This window comes from Lissotriton helveticus, chromosome 7, assembly GCF_964261635.1.
Source record: "Lissotriton helveticus chromosome 7, aLisHel1.1, whole genome shotgun sequence".
NCBI lineage: Eukaryota > Metazoa > Chordata > Amphibia > Caudata > Salamandridae > Lissotriton > Lissotriton helveticus.
The window spans coordinates 85,228,119-85,253,672 of record NC_136068.1 but is presented as its reverse complement, the minus strand read 5'-3'; the positions used below and the strand labels follow the sequence as shown (position 1 = coordinate 85,253,672).

The window sequence follows — 25,554 nt, the reverse complement described above, 5'->3', positions numbered from 1 at the left end:
GGAGCGAACCTGACCCAACGACTATTTGAAAAAGAACAGAGGTGGGTTTATAGATTGTCCACCCACAAGTCAGGCTTGAACGATAATTTCCCATGGAACAGTGTAATGACATGAAAATCTGCCCTCACTTGCAAGTAGTACCAAGGTGTACCCTTAAACTTTGAATAATCAGCAAGGAATTGCGCAACTATTCCTGTTGGTTACAAATCCTGATTCTGCCCTCTGTTCTTTTAAAATTCCCAATTCTTTTAAAATTCCTCAATGTTTTTTAACACCCCGTGTGATATCCTTTTTGATCCGAAAGGATATACTACATTCGTACTCTATATGAGAACGTAAACAATTTTGACTTCGTTTCCTATAACTATGACATCATCTTAGGGCTCCACCTCCTTCGAGAACCCGATTGGTCTATTGCGACCCACGTGATCACACCACTTAACGAGGCCACGCCCAACCAGGAAACGCTTCGAGGTTTACTTTACCGGCATTCACGGACAGCCCGGTTACTCCTCGGGGCACCGCCAGCCGGAACAAAGTAGGTTTTCCGTCTGATGATCAGAAGCTGCAAGTAAGTAATGTGTGGCCGATCTGAATGAGGAAACGTTTCTTCCTCCCGTTTTTCCCACATGATCCCGCTGGCGATACTAAATGCTCAAAACAGCCAGTAAACTAAAACCGGGCATCTCTCTTTTCTGTTCTTTATCGATTTTCAGGAGACGGACTCTTGCCGTCTTGGAAGCGCTGGTGCCCATGAAGCGGTAGCACCGCAAGGAAGCGTAAGCAAAAAGCCATATACCAGTCGCGATTTACAATAGCGACGTCACGACTGCTCACAACTCTCGGCAGCCGTCCACTTCGCAACACCAGTATGATCACTCACCCATAGTACGCCGCCCTTACTTTTCACTAGCTATTCCCAGATGCCAAAACCAGGTCGACACCACTTCTTTGGCACTGGTCCAGTAACTATTAGTCACAGTCCGGTAAAAGCACTGTAGTACTGTTGCGCAATAGATGGATTCCACTGTTTCAAACATGGGCACGACCCCATCTATTGACTCAAATGGGGTAAAGACTGGCTATGTATGTTAAATGTAGTACATGTGTATTGTCAACCCCTGTATGTGACCCCTCCCTGTTTTTTGTTTTCCTGTTTCTTTACAGGTTTTTCTTTGAATAAAGAAAATGCACTAATTTTTACACGAGTTCACAATTTGTGCACTCCAACTTGGACTAGGGCAGGACGCACCTTAGCATGTGTGGACCACCCAGTTCAATATCACGGTCCTGACGAAAACCAATGAATATATACAATGGTTGAAACATGTAGACCTTTTTAATCAATAGCATTTATCACTCTTCACATAGCACACTTAGCTATTTTTAATAAAAACACTACCCTTAACACTAAAGTCTACCTAATTAGGCATAGGTGTTACACAATTTTTTTAACTAGGGTTCAAGCACTCAAGAATAAATACTTGCTGTAGGAAGGTTGACCCCTGACTATGGTTGCCCCCAACTTTTTGCCTGGTGTTTTGCTGGTTTTCTGACTTAGTTGACCTGAGGCCCTGCTGTTCAGGACCTCAGGCCCACTGCTCTCTCTGTAAAATGGATTCCATGTACCTTAGGTACATATCTAAATTGGATACTGAGCCACCTTACCAGTCCCTGTACAGTGTACCCTAGGTACCCAGGGCATAGGTGTACCCAGGGCCTACCAGGGGCTGCAGCATGTATTATGCCACCCCTGGCTGGCCATCCAAATCTGACACAACTGGCTGCTTGACAGCTGGGGCAAGGTGGTGTAATCACCCTTTGCTTTAGATATAGTATACCTATATCTAACCCTAAAATGGACACACAGATCTCCTATCAGTCACTCCTATGGCAGGCCTTAACAATCCTGAAGGCAGAGTGCTTGGAATCGTGTGAGATGGTGCTCTGGCATGAGCTGAGCCCGTCTGCGGCTTTCGGGATCCATCCCTTAGCCGTTTCCATGATATCGCATACCATATACTCTTAAGTGCATTATAATCCTCGCGGTTATGTGCCAACTCTGGTATCGCTTTATCAAAACATGTCGAGTAAGGTGTCATACGAATTGGAATACTAACCCCTCGCCAATTCTGGCGACGGGGTTAGCATTCCACCCTTCTAGAGGGACACGACATGCCTGTAACCTATAACCCGGTTAAAAGTCAGACAGAGCCTTAGCATCCACAAAATGGATGCTGCCACCGAGACACAAGTCTGCCCTCCTGCTGCTGGGAGTCCTCCCAGAGCAGGAGATAAGGACAAAGGGTTTCCTGCCAGGGGCGGTGCCAGCACCGTCCCAGACAGGGTTTTGTGTATTGTAGGTAGGCAGGGCTTTAGAGGAAGGTGACTGCACGTGGCACCCCGGTGCTCACTGTGCATAGGCTGGCTGGAACCAGTTCCAGGGTCACTCCAGACCCTGTGCTGGGGAAAAGCCCGCCAAGGAAGTGGGTGTAACCACCCCCCTCCTAGTCCCACCCATAGGGCAGGACTTAGTCGCGTGCCAGCCCCTTTTTACAGGATAAAGGTAGAGACTGGCCCCCTTCCAAATCAGATCATCTTTGAATCCTGAAACTACTTTCTGCGAAAGGAACTCAAGACTTCTTCCTAAGATTTCTCCCTTGTGACTAAGGAGTAGTCACCCTGCATCCGCAGGCACCACCTAAGAACACTGCGGTCTGCTGCACGTCCTTCCTCCGGAATCCGACTGCCCAGCTCGACGAGACCCGGCTTCCCTGGCACCTCTGACCTCTACCCACCTCTACAGCACAGCTGAGAACCGTGGGTGCGACGAGACCTCGAGGGACCGGCCATCGCCAAGACTGCACGACTTCTGCACAGCAAGCCCACCGAGTAATTTCCTGGTGAGTGCTTTGGGGTCCGAGAAGCCCCCACCCTGAGCAGCTCCAGCACCGAAGAGCAGCCCCCCAGCATCTCCACGATCGGCGTGGGGCCCTTCTGCCTTCTGCTGCTCACCGCGTTGTTTGGCTACTAGCCCGTTGGCTTGTGGCCTTCCTGACGACGCCCGACGACATTTCTGCTGCTGGTCTGGTTGCTCCAGACTGGCCCTTGCTCCCTCCCAGAAGAGGAGCACCCTGGACCCTCCTGGTCCACTCAAGACGCCATTTTGAGTCCACCGCGTGGGCTTGAATTAGCCAAGGCTTGTTGCCCAATCCTGGGTAACTTCGACGCCAACGACTTCATCCTTCGTGGGACAGCTCGCACCTCCATCCTGGTCGCCGACAACGCCTCCTGGTCCGAGAGACTGCAGAGCCCAGCAGCGCCCACTCACCTGACTGCGGTGACTTCGCCCGGTGCCATCCTGGTGCCCACTTAATCACTGGCTAGTGATTCAAGAACTTGGTCCCCTCTGCTTTCAGGTTTTCTTCTTCCTTGATCCAGGCTTGGATCCATCGAACTTTCCTTCACTGGTCGCCTGCCAGCAACTTCTTCCTTCCAGGCTCCTGGTCCGGCAACGAGATCCCCGACGTCTTTTCAGACCTATGCAGCTGCCGCCCCTGGGCTAGGTAACTTCGGCACTTCGGTGTCCCAGCATAGCCTCACTATCCAAGGGTCAGGATCCACTGTCGTTTTCTCCCTACCAGGTCGGGTTCGCCCGTGAACACTAACTTTGCCTTTACTAGCCTCCATAGACTTTGTCCCGCATCCCGCGTGAGAGTGCACACTCTGCACCCGAGTCCCCTGGGTCTCCTAGTAGTAATCTAACGATTCCCTAGTCCAGTCCTAGCGATTCCAAAGCCTATTAGAACTGTTACTTACCTGCTAGTAATTCGCATTCCACTTTTAAAGTATATGGTTTTTCGTGCCCCTCGGGCATTTGTGTATAACGTGCTAACTTAAAGTATTTTCGTAAGAGTTTTGTTGTGTGCTTAGCTCCCTGCCTCATAAAGAGCCAGGGTAGTCTTGTTATAAATAAATACACTGTTTATTTTCATAACAACTTGTGTGGTGTCCTTTCACTGGGTGTTCAAGGGGTAATGTGATGGTGAAACAGCTGGCTTAACACGCCCTCTAGAGTCTTAACCTTAGACTGCTCGTATCCATGCTACTAGGATAGCGGGTCTATAAGGTTGACTTACAACCAATCATCAATAAGGGTTGTTTGGACTGATATATAGTGATCACTAGAATAGTGAGCACTGCACATCAGGCCAACTTCTCACATTGGTGAGCAGCGGTTGGGATTTGAGCTTGCTGTTGTTTTACCACACATGCCCTAAGAATATCTTGTGAAAGATCACATAAGTACTAAAGGTACATATAACTTAGCTTAGAATACTCTGAGTTCTACTGAACCAGCTGTTGTAGCTCCTAGGGCCTAGCACACCCTAAACTACAACTCTAGCAAGGGATCAGTAGGCAAACATATAGTGTAGGTAAGTGCACCACTTACACCTCACTAGAAAAGCATGTCGACTCAGGGGGACTCTACTGAGACTCCCCTGGTCAGTGTTGACCCTCCACAGGTCACTTCAAGATATGCAGCTCTCAATTTTCAGGAGATGAGGCAACTCTGTGTCTCCAGGAAACTGAAGCAGGGGTCTAACCCCACCATTCCCTTTCTGATAGGTCTCTTAGAGACATATGATGCCAGAAAGCTCTCTCAGTTACATGAGAGCATGCCAGCCTTAGAGGGAACCTCTGGGGATCCAGACCTCCCCAACACTGATTCAGCAGTTGAGGAGGAGGATCAGGAGGTACTCTCTGGGGATGAGGTAGACAAAGGTCTTGAGGTAGTCAGAAGGCTAACTAGGACCAACTTAGACTTACTTGGGCTAGGATCTGGGGGCCCCCCAGTACTAACCCGAAGTGGGCCTAACCTTGGAGTTAGGAGAGATAGATCTCTTTCTAGGGACTCCAATAGATCTCTGCACTCTAATGCCTCTTCTCAGGGGAGAAGGAATCCTCCACAGAGGAGATTTACTTCCCCTCAGAGAAAGGAGCATGAAGCTAGGATGAGACAAGCTGAACTGAGGATTGAAAGGGAAGAAATTGCCCTGGCCAAAGAGAAGCTTGCCCTGGCAAGAGAGCAGCAGATGAGTGGGCTAGCTCCCACTGGTGGCAGCAATCTCCCAAGAGATAGAGAGAAGGGTTTAGATACTAAACACCTGACTAAAATAGTGCCCCCCTTTAAGCAAGGGGATGATATCCAGAAATGGATGGCTGCTCTGGAGAGGGCCTGCACTGTGCAGAACATTCCCCAGAGTCAGTGGGCAGCTATACTGTGGCTCTCCTTTGATGGTAAAGGTAGAGATAAGCTCCTCACTACAAGAGTGGAGGATGCTAACAATTACCAGGTCCTGAAAAATGCACTGGTTGATGGGTTTGGTTTAACCACTGAGCAGTACAGGTTGCTGTTCAGAGACACCCAGAAAACTCAGTCTCAGGACTGGTCAGACTTTGTTGATTGTGCCACTAAGGCTTTGGAAGGCTGGCTACTGGGTAGTAAGGTTACTGATTTCAAGGGATTGTATAATCTAATTATGAGAGAGCAAGTCTTAAATAATTGTCAGAACCAGTTATTACACCAGCACCTGGTAGACTCTGATCTGACCTCTCCACAAGAATTGGGTAAGAGGGCAGACAAATGGGTCAGAACCAGGATTAGGCCCAAGAACCAAGGTGGTGACCAGAAAAAGGAATCAACCAAGCCTCAAGAGAAGGGTGGGAATAAATCTACAGATCAAACCACATCAGGGCCCCAAAAATCCTCTGAGGGGGGTGGGTCCCAGAATCCTTCCAACAACCAGAAGAAACCTTATTGTTATCCCTGTAAACAGGTGGGTCATTTAAAAACTGACAGCAGTTGCCCAAAGAATAACAATAAGGAAAACATACCCCCAAGTAACATTCCCAAACCTCCTGTTACTACTAGTAGTAATCCCCCAGGTGGTGGGAGTGCCCCCAAGAATTTGGGTGCATTTACTTTGGGAGTTCCTGGGGACTCTGGCCTAACCAGGTCCCCAAACTTAGATACTCTTGTCTGTGAGACTGGCATGGGGTTTGCCAACTTCACAACTTGTCCCAACACTTTGGGCAAGTACAGACAGGAGCCCCTCATCAATGGTATAAAAGTTGAGGCCTATAGAGATACAGGGGCTAGCATCACTATGGTGACTGAGAGTCTAGTCCCCTCAAGGCAACTTTTACCTGGTGCCACATACCAGGTGACCAATATTGATGGGGTACAGAGAGATCATCCCATGGCAGTGGTCAATCTCAGCTGGGGAGGTGTCACTGGCCACAAGAGAGTGGCAGTGTCACCAAACTTGCCTGTAGATTGCCTACTGGGGAATGATTTAGAGCTCTCAGCCTGGGCTGAAGTAGAGCAAGAGACCCATTCTAGAATGGTGAACATCCATGGTAAGGTTAGTGGGGCAGTGGTAGCCACAGCCCCAGTCCAAGATATCCTCCCTGAACAGGTCAGGAGGGTTGTGCCAGTCACAACCCAATCTCAGACAACTTCCTTCCCAGAACAGGTTGTCAAGGCTGTGATGGTCACAGCCCACACCCAAACTGAGCCCCCTCCTGAAAAGGTTGGGAGAGTTGTGATGGCCACAGCTCAAACTCAGACAGATGACAGTGTTGTGAAGCCTGAAACTATGGATCACTCCACTCAGACAGAGAGTATTGAGGAGGAAGAGAAATCTCCCTCCCACCAGACTTTAGGAAAGGATCAGCCTCCTCAGGGAACTGATCTGACCCCTTGTGAAGAAACTGCCACAGAGGTAGTCAGGCCTAGCCTGGCAGAACCCCTGATGTCAGTGGACCCTTCCAAGGTGGGACCCAGTCTGGAGCAGGTAACCTGCCCCTCTCTACCCTGCCTCCGTCAGCCCAGGGCTGTAGAGGTCAGGGAGGCCAGTGTTGGACCCCAAAGGGCCCCCTGTCCAAAAGAATTTCCCAATCAGCAGATTAAGGGCACTGAAGCTAGTAGTCCTAGTCAAGTGAAAATAAAACATACTCCTGAGGGATCCCCCTTAAAATTAGTTAGGGACCTCCCACAGATGGACACTGTTGGGCACAGCCAAACTTGGGACCTGAGGGCCCCAGACCTGACCTGTCCCTCCAGTAAGCCAAACAGAGGGACCCAACCTCCAGCTGTAGGTAGCCAGAGGTTGACCCTGAGAGCCCAAAACAACTCAGTCTTGGAAAGAAAGGCCTATATGGTGGAAAATGATTGGAGGAAGCTGAGCCCAAAATTAGTGGAGCCTCACTTCAGTACTCCATTTCAGCACCAGCCTTTTTCTTTGACAAAACACACCACAGGTAGAGATTCCCTATGGTGGAGACCCTCAGACACCCTTAGGGTGAGGGATTGCTTAGTGGACCATGACATAGGGGGTAACCATGCCAGTGCTGGTACTTCCTTAAATGGCCACTTAGGCAATATAGGCTTACCTGGACAAGGATAGCCTTATCTCCTTTCGTTTGGGGGGGGGTTATGTAGGAAGGTTGACCCCTGACTATGGTTGCCCCCAACTTTTTGCCTGGTGTTTTGCTGGTTTTCTGACTTAGTTGACCTGAGGCCCTGCTGTTCAGGACCTCAGGCCCACTGCTCTCTCTGTAAAATGGATTCCATGTACCTTAGGTACATATCTAAATTGGATACTGAGCCACCTTACCAGTCCCTGTACAGTGTACCCTAGGTACCCAGGGCATAGGTGTACCCAGGGCCTACCAGGGGCTGCAGCATGTATTATGCCACCCCTGGCTGGCCATCCAAATCTGACACAACTGGCTGCTTGACAGCTGGGGCAAGGTGGTGTAATCACCCTTTGCTTTAGATATAGTATACCTATATCTAACCCTAAAATGGACACACAGATCTCCTATCAGTCACTCCTATGGCAGGCCTTAACAATCCTGAAGGCAGAGTGCTTGGAATCGTGTGAGATGGTGCTCTGGCATGAGCTGAGCCCGTCTGCGGCTTTCGGGATCCATCCCTTAGCCGTTTCCATGATATCGCATACCATATACTCTTAAGTGCATTATAATCCTCGCGGTTATGTGCCAACTCTGGTATCGCTTTATCAAAACATGTCGAGTAAGGTGTCATACGAATTGGAATACTAACCCCTCGCCAATTCTGGCGACGGGGTTAGCATTCCACCCTTCTAGAGGGACACGACATGCCTGTAACCTATAACCCGGTTAAAAGTCAGACAGAGCCTTAGCATCCACAAAATGGATGCTGCCACCGAGACACAAGTCTGCCCTCCTGCTGCTGGGAGTCCTCCCAGAGCAGGAGATAAGGACAAAGGGTTTCCTGCCAGGGGCGGTGCCAGCACCGTCCCAGACAGGGTTTTGTGTATTGTAGGTAGGCAGGGCTTTAGAGGAAGGTGACTGCACGTGGCACCCCGGTGCTCACTGTGCATAGGCTGGCTGGAACCAGTTCCAGGGTCACTCCAGACCCTGTGCTGGGGAAAAGCCCGCCAAGGAAGTGGGTGTAACCACCCCCCTCCTAGTCCCACCCATAGGGCAGGACTTAGTCGCGTGCCAGCCCCTTTTCACAGGATAAAGGTAGAGACTGGCCCCCTTCCAAATCAGATCATCTTTGAATCCTGAAACTACTTTCTGCGAAAGGAACTCAAGACTTCTTCCTAAGATTTCTCCCTTGTGACTAAGGAGTAGTCACCCTGCATCCGCAGGCACCACCTAAGAACACTGCGGTCTGCTGCACGTCCTTCCTCCGGAATCCGACTGCCCAGCTCGACGAGACCCGGCTTCCCTGGCACCTCTGACCTCTACCCACCTCTACAGCACAGCTGAGAACCGTGGGTGCGACGAGACCTCGAGGGACCGGCCATCGCCAAGACTGCACGACTTCTGCACAGCAAGCCCACCGAGTAATTTCCTGGTGAGTGCTTTGGGGTCCGAGAAGCCCCCACCCTGAGCAGCTCCAGCACCGAAGAGCAGCCCCCCAGCATCTCCACGATCGGCGTGGGGCCCTTCTGCCTTCTGCTGCTCACCGCGTTGTTTGGCTACTAGCCCGTTGGCTTGTGGCCTTCCTGACGACGCCCGACGACATTTCTGCTGCTGGTCTGGTTGCTCCAGACTGGCCCTTGCTCCCTCCCAGAAGAGGAGCACCCTGGACCCTCCTGGTCCACTCAAGACGCCATTTTGAGTCCACCGCGTGGGCTTGAATTAGCCAAGGCTTGTTGCCCAATCCTGGGTAACTTCGACGCCAACGACTTCATCCTTCGTGGGACAGCTCGCACCTCCATCCTGGTCGCCGACAACGCCTCCTGGTCCGAGAGACTGCAGAGCCCAGCAGCGCCCACTCACCTGACTGCGGTGACTTCGCCCGGTGCCATCCTGGTGCCCACTTAATCACTGGCTAGTGATTCAAGAACTTGGTCCCCTCTGCTTTCAGGTTTTCTTCATCCTTGATCCAGGCTTGGATCCATCGAACTTTCCTTCACTGGTCGCCTGCCAGCAACTTCTTCCTTCCAGGCTCCTGGTCCGGCAACGAGATCCCCGACGTCTTTTCAGACCTATGCAGCTGCCGCCCCTGGGCTAGGTAACTTCGGCACTTCGGTGTCCCAGCATAGCCTCACTATCCAAGGGTCAGGATCCACTGTCGTTTTCTCCCTACCAGGTCGGGTTCGCCCGTGAACACTAACTTTGCCTTTACTAGCCTCCATAGACTTTGTCCCGCATCCCGCGTGAGAGTGCACACTCTGCACCCGAGTCCCCTGGGTCTCCTAGTAGTAATCTAACGATTCCCTAGTCCAGTCCTAGCGATTCCAAAGCCTATTAGAACTGTTACTTACCTGCTAGTAATTCGCATTCCACTTTTAAAGTATATGGTTTTTCGTGCCCCTCGGGCATTTGTGTATAACGTGCTAACTTAAAGTATTTTCGTAAGAGTTTTGTTGTGTGCTTAGCTCCCTGCCTCATAAAGAGCCAGGGTAGTCTTGTTATAAATAAATACACTGTTTATTTTCATAACAACTTGTGTGGTGTCCTTTCACTGGGTGTTCAAGGGGTAATGTGATGGTGAAACAGCTGGCTTAACACGCCCTCTAGAGTCTTAGCCTTAGACTGCTCGTATCCATGCTACTAGGATAGCGGGTCTATAAGGTTGACTTACAACCAATCATCAATGAGGGTTGTTTGGACTGATATATAGTGATCACTAGAATAGTGAGCACTGCACATCAGGCCAACTTCTCACACTTGCAGTGAGTAGTTTTGGCCCTTTTTAAATTCACTTATTTGATCGCCCTGAACACATAAAAGAAAAACTAACCAGCTCCACTGTAGTCAGGTGTCGCAGCACACCCTATAGGCACTCGGCTTATGGGGTGGGACCCCGATGATGAAGCATGTCAGCAACCAGGTTGGGGAGTGAGGGGTCTTCTATAAGGATATGCATTATCCATCAACAGGTTGGGGCACACTGTGCTGAATTGAGCACGTAAGCCCATGTCTAGAGAATTGTTTTCTCTGTTTTTGAGTGGATACTCCTCCATTGTTTTTGTAACTAATCCCGGGGACCAGGAGTTCCCAACTCACATAAATTAGTGTAAATTTTCCCTCACTCTCTCTTTTGTTATTGAAAAAAAAAGTTCAGAAAGACACATAGAAAGTTGCTGCCCTGTTTCCAACCTCTGCTGTCAGCAAAATATGCATTAACTCAGAGATATTTTGAATTAGTTTATGGGCTCACGATGCCAAAAAGAAGTGCACAGACCTGTCATTCACTGGCGCAGTTGTATTTCTGCATTTATAGAGTGCTTGCTACCCCTCTGTTTGGTCCTAAAGCACTTGCCGACATGAGTGACACTCTACATCATGTAGGGCATGTGGTTGGAAAGATGTCTGTTTTCATTCTTTGTGGGAAGTGTTTCCATGTTGTGCAGGATGGCCAATGTTATCGTGCAGTGGGTAGCAGTGTGTTGGATGAGGAAGTTTGAGAGACAGATGCAGAGTTTTATGGTTTTTAGTAAGCTGGCAGATTTCAACAGCTCTGCTGGTCCCTTTATGGTATTTGTTATGCTTTAGTCTGCTTAACTGGTTACTGTACAGGGTCTAATCTGAGATTATGTTTATAGTTGGGTTTCTGAGATGGCTCGGTTGAAGGGAGAGAGAAGTGGAGAGAACTGTTGGGATGGGCATTTTTATGATCTCGTATCTGAGTGTCTTTTAAGATGTTAAGAAGTGCCCAAAGTGTATAGATATTTGGGACTTGCAGTGGTGGACTATATTACAGTTCTCTGATTGTCTAGTAATGTGTGACAGATCTCTTCAGTTATTCCATGCCTGGTCATTTGGTGATGTTTGTTTTTGTGCAGTGCTGCTGATGGACGACCCTCTTAGCAGATATGTAATATGAATTTTAGAAGCATGAGCTATAATTTGCTGCTGACTGCTGTGTATTATGGCTTTATTCACTGTTATATACGCAAGTTCATAACTATAATGCTACGGCTTCCCATAGGTCAGCCCTACTTAGCTTACCTGCATAACAAAAGCAATTTGTTCGTTGAGTTGTGTGCAGTTCGTAGCTTGTAAGCTGAGGACTATACTTGAAGTTGCCCCTGTTTTCTGGGCTCTGTTACGGAATGTGGGTGGTGCAGTTATTAGAAAATAGCCTTATTTTCAATTGTCTTCGGAAGTGGATATGCTTCTGTTTGCTTCTAATGCTGGCTGGCAGTGAGTTCCAGAGCTTGGCGGCTTGTACTGAGAATGCAGTGCCTCCTACACATTTCTTAATGTAAGGTGGCACACTTCAGAAAACAGCATCATGATACAGCCCCTGGTGATCTAGAGCCAGGTTTACTTGTGAGAAGGGTGACATCAGTCGTGAGGGCAGACCCTACCTAAGTCCTGTGTTGGAGGGGGACACTGCACACAAAAAATCACAGCTTGGGCCGTGCTCAAAAGGCACCCTAACTTTGGACCGCCTCTTATGTGTGCCAGCAAGGGGATGCCACTAATTCATTTTCTGAAGGGTGGTCACACTTTTTGGGTGTCTATCCCAGGTCCTTAACTCAGCTGCTCTGAGACCCCAAATACCACTCAGGCCAGGACCTCCCTGGACTGGAAACAAGCATTCTAGGACCGGTTTAGGGGTTTCACCCCTCAACAGCCAGGATAGCTTGACTCCAGTGGCATGTAGAGCACGGGACCCACATCTGAGCATATCCGTCCCACTCGGGGTGACATATGCAAAAAGAACAACTGATGGACAGAATGCAGAACAATATCATACATTCACCCCAGTACAGAGATCTGGGCCTAAATACATCATTTTTTGCTCCACATGCCATTCCAGTTTGAACACAGCCATATGCAAATCAGTCTTGACCCTGCACCCAGTGGGAACAGTCCAAACTTAACTGCCAGGCCAGGTCCTCCTTGGATTGGAAACAAGCATCCTAGGACCCGTTTCAGGGTTTCCAGTCAGGGCATACCCAGCACACTTAGGGCGAGAAAGCAAAAGACACACAAGTGAGTTTTTGCATTTGTCACACCGAGTGGAATGGGTATGCTCAGACGTGGGTCCCGTGCTCTCCATGCCACTGGAGTCAAGCTATTCTGGCTGATGAGGGCTGAAAGATCCTTGGATGCTTGTTTCCAGTCCAGGGAGGACCTGACTTGGCAGTTCGGGCTGGACTGTTCCCATGAGGCACAGGGTCAAGACTGATTTCCATATGGCCAGGTCTACACTAGGGTGGAATGGTGAGCAAAAGAATGATGGATTTAACCCAGATCTCTTGACTGGGGGTGAATGTTTTGATTTGTTCTGCATTCCATCCATCACTTGTATGTATTTTGCAGTATATCCACAACACATTGGAAATTATCCAGAGGCGGGGAAGAGTGTCCAAAATTACAATCATGGTGGGAAAGGCGTGGGCCTTAAAGAAAGCAGCCTTGCATTGCCTTTTAGCTATCCTTTTTGACCAGATGGTTTGATCTTGGGTTATGCATCTTCAACCAGTGCCTGTGTACCCTTATCTGCCATTATGTCAGAAACTCAAAGCGAATAATAAAGTTATTTCCTTTGAGCCCTTAAATCTGTAGAGGTAGCAATCAATAACAGTCAACCCTTGGATCTGGTAGAAAAATGTAAACACAGTAAGGCCCTAATTACGTGTCTGACAGTCCAGCTACCGCCACACCGGCGCTCCAACCGCCCTATTACAACTAGGGTGGTCGGACTGCCATTGCTACATGAATGCCGCCAGGGAACTGCCATTTCCTGGTGGTGGTGCAGTAGTGTAACAGTAACAATATGCTTGGTGGGACCTCTACTGTCCGCCAAGCATATTATGAGTTTCCTCTCCACTACGGTTTTCATGGCGGTTCCTCCCCCATGAAAACCGTGGTGGAACCTGTTGCCCATGTGCACGGGGTGCGTGCAGGGGGCACAATATGGCCCCCCTGTGTGCATGCACCCCAGTTCCCGCCTGGTATGGACTTTACAGTCCATGCCGTGCAGGAATTGATTTTGGTGTTCCCATTGTGGTGCACATTTGCAAAGGCACCACTGTGGCAGAGCCAAAAACAGCCCGCCAGACATAAGGACACTCATAATCTGGCGGGCGGCCGAACCACAAATTTGGTGGAGTGGGCTGCTGGCAAGGCAGTCTGCTCCCACACCGCCAAACTCGTAATTGGGCCCTAAGTAAGCTCAGTGCTTAAATTGGACCCAATATGTATGTCAGTAGGTCACTGCATCTTGCACCATCATCTGACCCTCCCAGGCTGCCAAAAGCCAGCAAAGAGACTACCTTCCAACCATCACACTCCTACATATATGACAATTTGGATTATACCAGGTAATCCAAAGCTGCTGGTATTATTATTATTATTTAAATATTTGTACACACTGCTAATATTCTCTGTTAAAAAATCGATAGACAGCGCCACCATGTGGTGGAGCGTGATAAAAATGTACTGATACTAAGTAACAAGTTCAGGTGCCGAGACCTGGCAAAAACCTGTACAAATTAAGCACAGCCTACGCCCACTATTTAGTCAGATGTATATCTATTTAGGGGACCTAATGCCTGATTAAGAGGAGCGCAATATGAAAAGAAAGCCTCAAAAACACCTTGAATCACTTATGCACACCCCCCCCCCTCATCTTTTGATGACTGTTTATGCCCGTAGCGCCTTGGCATTCAGAATTGGAACACAAATACATTTACAGTATTCAGTTTGGCTAATCTTTGAGATAGTACCTACAGTTTAAATTGTTCCAAGTAAAACCTGGTAAGCAAATTCCTAGAGAGAGAAAGGGGTGCATTTGCTAAACAGTAGCTGTCGCCTCATTTTAGTTTCGAAGTCCCAGGACTACACCTTTCTGATGTTAATATGGCGAGTAGTTAATATATGATTTTCCCAGGGTCATTCTTCATACTCACGAAATGCCTGTCTACGCGTATAACAGTTGAAGACAAACACGCTGAGGGCGGAGCAAAAGAAAATAAAGGAGGCTGTCTTCCACAATATGGGTGTGAACATGGGTGGGGATTTGGGTTCCACTGCAGGGACTACAGATGCTAGGTAAATGCAAGCATTGTATTGCAACATTTATATAGCGCTACCTACCCCTGTGTGGGGCGCTGAAGCACTTGCCCACAGGGATAGCATGCTACACCTTATGGGGTGTGTGGTAAGGACTGTGTTGTCTTTCTTTTGATCCTGTGTGGGAAGTGTTTTCATGGTGCAGAGATCAATGAGGTGGGGTTATCATCTTATGGGACATAGCGCTTAGCAGCTTGGTGGATGATAGGCAGAGCTCTTAGGGGCATATCAGCAACAACCGGCGATAATTATCGCTAAGCGCACTTAGCGCTAGGATAATTATCGCCGGCTGTCGCCGAATTTTATCGCTGAGATAGCGTGCTATTAGCAACGCTTATCTCAAAAGCGATAAAATTCCAGGCGCAAGCTGTCAGCTGTGCGATTATTGCTGGAAATACAGCGATAATCGCACAACGTTTAGCGATAGCTTGCTGATAGGGCAGGGCAGACTCAGCCTTGATATCCACCTTCCGTTGGATGGCTAAGTCAAACTAAAAGCAGGTGTAAGGAAAGTAGTGATACCCAAGGTTAGCGCTACTTTTCTTATCGCTATGCTTGTTAGCGTGCCCATTGATAATTGGAGAAATGTCCGTTAGCGACATTTCTCCAGTTATTTTGAGCTGGATCGCCCACTTTGCATCTCATTAGAAATGCAAAGGTGGGCGTTGCGGGAAAGGGCGCTAAGGCAAGGATTCACGCGATATAGCGATAAAATTATTGCCGCTGTTCGGCGGCAAAAGCGGCGATAATTTTTTATCGCCGACTTGTTGATATGCCCCTTAGTTTGTCCAAGGTGATTATGTGAGTAGCTCATTCAGTCCAGGCATTCTCTTTGCCTCTTTGCTTTCTTCTTGTAGTTCTAGATTTATGATAGGATAAGCAGGTGTATCTCAGAATTCTAGGAAAAACCTGGAATCGGTGAGCTGCTCACGCATGAACATGAGAAACTTGGAACAGTCGTTGATGGGTAGAGTGTGGCTCACAAGGACAGCAGTAGGTGGGTTCATGTATTCAGCAGGAGGAACAAAGCAAAGCTGAGTCTAATGCCCACATGCATCAAACTGAATTGCATTCGCAAATGGTGCGAATCACAAAATTCGGCCGTTTGCGAATGCAATTCATTGATTTTGGATGCATTAACCTTTTTTGTTTTTTTCGCAATTTAAGAAATCGCAATTTATTTGCGATTTCTTAAATGCAATGCATGATTCTTTTTTAAGTTAAAAAATCACAAATAGGAAGTGTTAAATTAACATGAAGTTAAACTTCATGCTAATTTGCGAAAACTTTCAAAAATACACAAAAGTGCATTTTTGAAAGTTTCATTTTACACACACACATGCCCTTGGGGCATGTGTGTGTGTGTAAAAAGTACTTAAAGGTACATTTCAGGGGTGCAGGGGGGTGTCCTTTGGACCCCCCCCCTGCACCCTTGAAATTGCATTCTCATCTTGCGATTCCTTAATTGCGAATTGCAAAATGAGAATGCCTTCACATTCATTCCTATGGGCCTCTAGGCCCATAGGAATCAATGAAAAGGGATTCCTTAATTGCGATACGCAAAATTGTCAATTGCAATTAAGGAAAATTAAGAAATCGCAAAAAAAATTGCGATTTCTTAATGCATAGCCGTTTGCGAATTCTTAATTGCGATTCCTTAATTTTCGCAATTAGGAATTCGCAAACGGGAAGATTGATGCATGTGGCCGTAAGAGCTCTGCTCACTCCCTGCAGTTCACACTCCAGACCCTTCTGGCCACGCAGCAGCCTCAGGCTGTTGGGAGGTTGTGGGAGGAATAAGAGGTAAGCCCGCCCCTCTGATATCAGCGGTCAAAGGGATGTCACTTCCGTTTCCCATGGTAGAAATCTGTAAATGCAGGGGGGCAGCTGTATTCCTTTCATGTGGACATTAATATATTGTTTCACTGAATGTCCTGCCCTCAGGAATGTATGCAGCCCAGGAATGCACCTCTGACGTTAACACGGTGTGTCTCCCGTGCCGCGAGGACACTTATACAGAACAGTGGAACTACATCCGGAACTGCATTTCCTGCCCAATCTGTGATGATGGTGAGTATCTAGTCCATTCGGGCGCTGATCTTGGTGTCCTTTCTAACTGTGGCCTCTCTATGAAAGTTACTTTTAAACAGTGTTTCACTTGTAAAATAATAAGTGCCAGGGCCTGGAACAAGAGACCACTGCAGCGTGCACCGCCCACCGCGCATGTCATTGTTGCCAGATCAACTACTAACCATCTCTATCGCCTGCAAGTGGAACAGTTCAGATTATTTCAGGTCCCCAAAGATTAAGGAATGGCTGGGGAGGCTAGTATTAGTAATGTTAAATATATATTGTATTTATAAACAACTATGGTTCTGCTCATCTCTAAATTAGATGAGCAGCGCCACCATGTGACAGACGGTCATAAGTACAGTGTTGACAATTAAGTGCCAGTGCCGAGCACCGGAAACCACCACCTCAAATTAAGCAATGCTTTTAAAGAACAAGAAGGGTATTGATTCTCCTGGCCCTTCCCGCACCTGATTACATTTACCACCTTACTCCAGGACACCAGAAGACCAGGGCCCAGATCAACAAAACTTTCACCCAATATAGAGCAGCACTCAAAGTTGCTGCTCTGCATTGCGTGAGAAGGAGAGAGCAGGAAAGGGCCATATCTACAAAAATATGACACTATCCTGCTCTCCTTCGAGCACTGGCACATGTATAGGCCGCACAGAGCCACGCACATACTAATCGCCATAGCGCAAAGGTGTCTGTGTGAGCCTAGCAAAGGGTTTATACTGAAAGGGTGCTGTTCCAGGACAAAATACAATGCCTATATATATTTTTTCACGATCTATGTGTGCTGTACAGTGCAGCTCACATGCAGAGTTGGAAAAGTTTGGAGAAATAAAACCATTTCTCCTTTTTAATTCCTGCTTTCAAGTGGTGTTATTTTGTGGCACAAAACCGCATCTACAATTGTTTGTACATAGGTTTTAGGGTCTAAAACCATAAGTGTTTTTTTTTATTTGTCTTAATCGGCATTCATTATAAGAGACAGTGGAGAACACAGTTTAGATTCGCAGCAGACATTAATATCGACTGTTTTATAGTTCGAGACAAAAACAAGTTCCGAAGATAAGAAAGAAAAAGGAAAGAACAGGGAAAAAAACATGGGTGGTTATACGGGAATGCCCATGTACCCACCCATGAAATGCTCCCTTGACGCCGAGTAACGCAAAGCAGGCAACTTTCTAGCGCAACATTTTGCGCTGGAAAGTAAATCCAAAAAAAGCATTTTGCATAGGTTTGCTTGACTTTTGTGACACAAACCCAGTGCAAAAGGATTGTTAATCTGGGTCTATGTTTCCAGTCTCTAGCTCTCTTTTAACAACCTACTGCATTTTGGGAACTGTAGTCGCACGTTGATTCAATTGAATGCACTTTGCCACTTCCTCACTGTTGTGCAGAATTGTGTGTGGACATAAGGGGTGCTCAGTGCACGTGAGAAGTGATATCTGTCAATTGCTATATTTGTTGTCTCATTCCATCTGTCCATTATCTTTTTTTTGCCAACTGTTGACAGTGCTAGGCCTCGAAGTGGACATCTCCTGTTCACCGACAGAGAAGACCAAGTGCAAATGCAAGCCTGGAATGTTCTGTGGATTGACGTCAGAGGCGGGTTGCAAGCACTGCGATGTGCACTCAAAATGTCCCCCAGGGAAGGAGGTCGCCAAACCAGGTGAGGCCATCTTAACTATTCGTTCCTTTACATATGGTACTTTGTGTCAGTGTTGTGCCACATGCACAAACCTGCCTCAGTGAACTGTTAGTGTGCTTCTGAGGACAGTAGTTTAGTAGGGAGGAAATCCACAAGAGGCCAGGTTGTAGTTCCAAGAAGCTTTATTGTAGTACAGGTTACAGAAGTATAAGGATGTAGCCAAGATGGTAAATGGGCCTGTAAGTATCCCTGTAAGTATGCCCCACCAGGAGCAGCCTCCTAGCTGCTCAGCCTGCAGACACCAACCGATTCACTTCACCCATTCAGCATTCCATGACATATACAACATTCCACACATACTCAGGCTGAACAGCAAGGGGAAGAAAGAGAACTGAGAAGGAGAGGAACATTCACCTTACTACATATAGTAACGATAACTTGTTTTTATAGCAGTTGTTCACCAGAGTTTTCGATCTTTCTCACTGTAAACAGCAGTGTTACACCCAGTTTAACAGTGCTCAATCATCACCCTTCGGTGGGCAATTGAGGTCTGGAGTTGGCACCTACATGTGAAAGGCAAGCACCTGACCCCTCCCAGATGTGCGAGTGACCACCAGTCCCTCCCTGCCTTCCTCATGCACCCTTATATCCCATCTCAATAAGCACTAGTTGAATCACTGTTGCTGCATAATGGCCGCCGTTTATTCACAAACATGGAACATAAACATCACATTTTAATGGTCAATTGTATCCTCCATGATTTTAATACTTCATCACATCTGTCAACTTTATCAACAGTCTGATTAATTGGTCCACAGTAACTATTACAGCCCTTCCGGCACAGCCCCCTGATTTATGGCCCTTTAGCATGTGTCGAGCGTTCGTGGCCTCTAGGCTTCCCTTGCTACAGAGATCTGAGTGGGTGGCCGTCTTGCCTTCCGACAGCAAGTGCCCTGTCCACCTGCTGCTGACCCTTTGATTGCTCCCAGTGTCCCTGCCATAAGGCATCCCAAGGACACTGTTTGAGCAGCTCCTCTTCCTAGGCTATTGTGGTTTTTTGGCTGTCTAGGTGTGCTGTCTTGGTGGCCTCCAACCACGCTCCCAACCTGTGGCTGCGATGCCGGCAATCCAGTGTAGGTGGGTAGGCCAACATGTAGAGGGCAAGGTATGCCCAGTGTGTTGCACCCTGCCCTTTTAACTCTTCTTCTGCCGCACGCGTCCTTCTGATTGGGATGGTTTGAACAATGCCACCCAATTGCATGCTTCCAATTTTGTGGGCTTCCAGTGATTTTCGCTGGGTTTCCGCCTTCCGTCTCCTGGCGGTCCCGCCCTCGGGAGGCGTTCATCGCGGGCCCTTCATTGGTCTGGCTTTGCCTTACCGTCCCGCAGCTTTACTCAGTGAACCATCTCTCAAGCCCTTACACCTTCCATACTTGCTTCTGAGGAGAATTGTGCCATATTTATGTAATTTTTTGCAAACCTAGTGCAGAGAAGTGGGATTGCAGGTGACATCCCGAGGCCAGGAGGGACTAGAGATGGACGCGGTGAGGGTGTGGAGGAGTGGTCAAGATTGTTGCTGTAGACACAACAGAAGCAGTAGAGCTTTCGGGTCCTGAGTGCGTCATGGGCTGTGAGCACTAAGAGTGGGCGAGCCTGAAGCCTCGCTGTAACTCCACTCGAGGTCCTGTTGAAACCTCGAGCCCATAATGAGCTGAACGTTCATGTGGTTTCTGCCTGACACCCTCGCTCTACCTCATACACAAACAGGTCAAAATAAAACATTGACATTCAATGAGAAAAGGAATATGTGATGTTACAACGCAATCAAAATGATCGCGGTATGTAACATCGCAGTTTTTACAACACAAGTTGTTACAACGACTTGCGCTGGAGGGCGCTGGACTTGGGAGTAGTAAGATTTACTCTTCTAACACCCATCAACGTACAGTAGTGAAGGTGTTGGAATAGTAAATCTTACTATTCCTTAGGTTAGAGCGCCCTCCAGTGCAAGTCGATGTAACGCTTGCGTTGTAATGACAGCGTTCTAAATGCATCGCGGTGTAATCACCGCCATATAAAGGATGTTTCCCGTGAGAAGAGAAAAGATATAGATACCCATTTGGCAGCTGATTTGTACAAAGTGAAACCAGAAGCCCTGGATTAAGTGCTGCTTCACTGCTTAACCAAACTTTGTGATCTTAGGGAAATATCTTATTTCACAGATCCTCATCTTTCTTCATTATCAAATATTTAAAGCACTTTCAGATGAGTACAGAATACCAGCTGCACAAAAGCCTTATGTGTTTGACTTAATAGACTGCAATGTTAATGTGTCTAAGAATCTGGCCCTCCTGCAGGTTTCATATGACAACTGACTTTCATCTTAATTCGCTGATGGCACTATCGCCGGGTGGGGCCTGGCCTGGAAGGGTTCTAATTTCATATTTAAAAACTCACTTTTAACAAGTAAGACTCGGTGCAGTGCTATAATGTGATGTATTAATGTCAAGGCTTCCACATGTTAAATACACTTTTTTTTATTTTGAGGAGACATTTTACGTCAGTGGTTCTCAACCTTTGGACTTCTGGGTACCTCCGCTTAATCATTAGTAGAACCGAATTGTTATTAGAATCCGAGGACCCTCACTGGGTCAGTACTGTAAGCTGGGGACTAAGCATTGTTGATGATTTGAACCGCAAAACAATACATAAAACATGCAGAAATAAGCATTCATCAAACAAATACACAAATGATGACACATTTTATTTAATTTCATTACAAGACAGGAGGCTACATTATGCATTAATCCTTTTAATGCAGCTCTCACACAGCCGCTTACGTCACAAAGGTAAGAACAAGAATTAGGTGACATCATAGTATCCATAAAGGCCAGGTGCCAAGGGAGATCAGCCTCTTTTAAATGCGGCTCTCAAACAGATAAGTTGCCTTTACTACTCCTTGTCTTTACTAATGTTAACACTTGATATTGATAGTTTTTGATATTGATAGATCTTTTTACTGCTTATTGAACCTTGCCCATACATATGTATGATACTGCTTATATATATGCTATACACCGCTGGTGCTCGTGCTGACCCCCATAGGGACTTGTGTGTTCCCAATTACCGGCGTTTGTGTTACCTTTGCTGTAACCCCTTCCCAAGACTTCCAATTTTCGGTTGTCTTCCCCGCACCGTGTGTCTTCCCTGTACCCCCCAGTACACTCGATTACACCCGCCTTACACGGCTCCCGTTTACTCCTGAAAACAAAATCGCCCTTTAAGTATGCCTTAAATTCTAAAATGGATCACCTTCTTAAAACGCACCATCGCTGCCCGTTTCCCTCGCGCTGTGTTCCCGACCATCCCGGTATCTTGCGCCGCCTCGCGTGTCCCGCATTAGAGGAATGACCCTCGGCAGCGGCGGCGCAACGCCCCCTGCCTCCTAAGGGTCATTCCTCTTCTCCCAGCACTGCCTCGAGCACGTCAGTTGCTGTGAGGCTTTCCTGAGCTACCGACAGACTACTGCTTCGACCAAATCTTACCACAACCCTGCCCAAATACGTCCATAGGGCAAACGAAGGCATTCTCTGGCAAGCGCAGGCACAACTTTACAAAAAAAAAAACAAAAAAAAAACGTGGCATTCATACAGATAAAAAAAAAAAAAAAAAAGAGGGAAGATAAGAGGCAGGTTAAGCCTTCTGTTTCCATTATCACTAAACAAAATGTCAGATATGGAGAGCGAGGATGCTACGGCTTCCTCTCCCTCTCACAATAGTGACGCTTTCAAAAACTTTCTGAAAAAGGAAATGAGAGCATGCATGCTCGATACCTTTAGCGAGGTAATGTCTCGTAAGAGGACCCTCAGCGACCTTGGGCAACACCCTAATGACCCTACAAGGCTCAAAGCACCTAGAAAAACCAAGCACACTATAGATAGTCGTGCGGGGAACTTTGGAGGTCATAGCACCTCTCTGGATTCGGGAAGCCTTAGCGCTCCAAGAGGCATTGGTGCCCCTCGCGGCACAACTAGGTTGGGTACCCCTGGCGGTACAACTCTGGAAGGTGTCCTAAGCGGCACGACTGGTCACGGTGCTAGTGCTCTTTCCGATACCTACTCTGACCTGTAGGAGACCTTCGAGGAACCCTACGACGAGTTCATTTTCGATCCTAATGACTACCTCTCCAACGACTCAGACCCCAACTCGTTTCCAGATTTAGACCCTCCTTCCTCCTCCAAGGATACCATCCTTGACCCCCTTGGGGGAGAAATGTTTTCTCCTGTCAATATCTCACGCCCCAATAGCTCTAAGTGGTCCCCCCAGGAACATGTCGGCAAGTTCATAACCAAATGGTTGAGAAACTCCTTGGAAACTGATACAAGGAACATTATGCGCGCTGAATGCCCGAGACCATGGATTGGGGATAAGGTCTGCCAGACCCCCAACCTTGACCCAGACCTTATTAAATTTCTCTTTAAACTGGGAAAGGACCCTAGAAAGGGTCCTCGAAAGAGCATTTAAATCCTGCCAGGACCGTCTACTAGACATCCTAGGCCCTCTCACCAAAATCCTTGATCTTGCTGAGGAGTCCTATATTTCAGATACTCCCCTCGACACTGCGCTCATCAGGGGTTGGAGCCAGAGAGCCATCGTTCTCCTAGGGAACGCCAATTCGAGCCTCAACATGGAAAGGAGAAAAACTGTCTTAAACAGAATTAACCCCAAACTCGGGGACTTGGCCGACAAAGAACCTTCTTCCGAACCTCAAGGCCTACTCTTCGGGCAAGATATGATTAAGTCAATTGGCAGATACGTTGCGACCTTTACGGCGCTTGATAGGGCTCAAAGTAACCTGAAAAAAGTCTTTCCATCTAATGTTTTTGATCAGGCCGGAAGAAGGGGCCGTTCTTTCGGCCGTGCCAACTTCCGGCCCTATAACTCCGGCAGAGGAAGAGGTGGTGCAGGAAGGGGATACTACCCCTCGAACAAGCAGTTCTACCCCCAACGAGGAGCTCGTGGTTCCCGAGGCAGAGGCTTCCCCTCCCGTGGAGCACCTAATACCAACACCTCAAGTAAGTGCCCTCCTTCCTCCTTCCCCTCCAAAGGTCGGGGGAAGGCTCAAATTGTTTTACCATGTCTGGGAAAGTTATACTCAGGACCCGTGGGTCCTACAAACTGTCCGCGGGTTCATGATAGATTTCGTGGACATTCCTTACCAATCCACGACTCCAAGACCCTTGGACCTCCCCCCGGAACACCTAGCTATCGCCAAGGAGGAGGTCTCCTCTATGCTGAAAAAGGGAGCTATTATCGAGGTTCCTTGGTCACAAAAGAATTTTGTAAGTACCCTCTTCTTGGTAGAGAAAAAGGACAAAGGCTGGAGGCCTGTCATAAATCTACGGGAAGTAAACAGATACCTGGTCTATCGCCACTTCAAGATGGAGGGCATCCATCTCCTCAGGGACCTTCTTCTCCAAGGAGATTGGCTAGTCAAGCTAGACCTGAAGGACGCCTACTTTACTATCCCTATGGCCAAGGAACACCAATCCTTCCTCCAATTTATTTGGGACGGACACCTCTACCAATTTCGAGCTCTCCCCTTCGGTCTCTCTTCCGCCCCATGGTGTTTCACCAAGGTCATGAGAGCCATTGTTTCGATTCTCAGAGCAAGAGGGGTTCGCCTAATTATTTACTTAGACGACATCCTCATCATGTCTCAAACCCAGGAACAAATTCTAGAAGACCTCAGGGTCTCCATGGAATTGATAGAGGATCTCGGCTTCATTATAAACAGAGAGAAGTCCATCCTGACTCCCTCAAAATCCCTGGAGTTTTTAGGCTTCACCGTGAACACCTCAAGCTGTCTTCTTTCACTCCCGAAGAAGAAGATCGCGAAAATCCGAAAAGTAATCAGGTTTGTCCTGAAACATCAATCTCTCTCTCTACGAGAGCTAGCCAGGCTCTTGGGTCTTCTTTCCTCTTCGATCCAAGCTATCTTCCCGGGCCCTCTAAACTACCATGCTCTCCAGAGGGTGAAAGCCCAAGCCCTCCGGTCCGGTCTCTGGTATGGGGACAAGATCTCTCTGGATCAACCAGCGAGACTGGAACTCGCTTGGTGGCTGGACAATTTGGATGCATGGAACGGAAGGGCTATCTTTGGTTCACCCCCAGACTTCGTCTTGGAATCAGACGCCAGTCTCCATGGCTGGGGCGCTCGCCTCCTCGACCAGGACACCGGCGGAGTTTGGACCCCTTCCGAGTCCTCCCACCACATAAATTTTTTAGAGCTAACCGCTGGACTTTATGCCTTGATGAGTTTCAGACACTCACTTCAGGGCAGATCTGTCCTTCTGAAAATGGACAATGTTTCTGCGGTCTTTTACATCAACCGTCTCGGTGGCACGAGGTCCGCAGACCTATCGGATCTGGCCAAGAAATTATGGATGTTCTGTCTAGAACACAAAATTTCTTTGAGAGCAGAATACCTTCCGGGGAAATCCAATATCTCAGCGGATTGGAACTCGAGGTTCCTTCAAGATTTCAGCGACTGGAAACTCGATGCGACGATCTTCAATTCCCTGGACACTCTCTGGGGTCCCTTCGACGTGGACCTCTTCGCAAGCAGGTTGACCTTCCAACTTCCCCAGTACTTCAGCTGGATGCCAGACCCGGGTGCTCTAGCTGTGAACGCTTTCCTCCAGCCTTGGGCTCCCCTTCGCCCTTACGCCTTTCCCCCCTTTGCGATGATTCAGAGGGTTCTTCAGAAGGTGAGACAGGAACAATGCTCCCTTGTTCTGATAACCCCTTTTTGGCCGTCTCAAGCCTGGTTCCCCACTGCTCTGGAACTTTCTTGCGACGTTCCCTTCTTGATTCCCGCGACTCAGGGCCTCCTCCTAAACGCAGACGGAGAGGATCATCACCTGGTTGTTTCGGGGAGTTTGAACCTTCTTGCCTGGAAAGTGTCAGGCAATCTCACCAACTGTCTGGACTTTCGTCGTCTGCTCTCACTCTCCTCGGAGAGTCATGGGCACCCGGAACCCATTACAGATACAATAACATCTGGAAGAAATGGTCTAGTTGGTGCTTGGAAAGGAACCTGGATCCCGTGGAGGCTCCTATAGTCTCTATTGTTAATTTCCTTGTTGAAATCTACGATAATGGTCTCTCCTATAGATCAATTAATTGTTTTAGATCTGCAATTTCAGCCGGCCATGCTCTTGTCA

At 48.0% G+C, this 25,554-nt stretch overlaps 1 protein-coding gene across 4 annotated transcripts in view; it reads left to right on the top strand.

Annotated features, from left to right (window-relative positions):
- Positions 1–25,554, top strand: part of LOC144768141 (tumor necrosis factor receptor superfamily member 3-like) — a 149,818-nt gene that overhangs the window by 83,373 nt on the left and 40,891 nt on the right. For all 4 annotated transcript variants that reach the window (XR_013598485.1, XR_013598484.1, XR_013598483.1 and 1 more), the window contains exons 3-4: positions 16,546–16,671; positions 18,194–18,349. Coding sequence is in view for 1 of the 4 variants with exons in the window: in XM_078651576.1 (XP_078507702.1) it covers positions 16,546–16,671; positions 18,194–18,349 (282 nt within the window). In the remaining 3 variants the exon portion in view is untranslated. The remainder of the gene's footprint in view (positions 1–16,545; positions 16,672–18,193; positions 18,350–25,554) is intronic.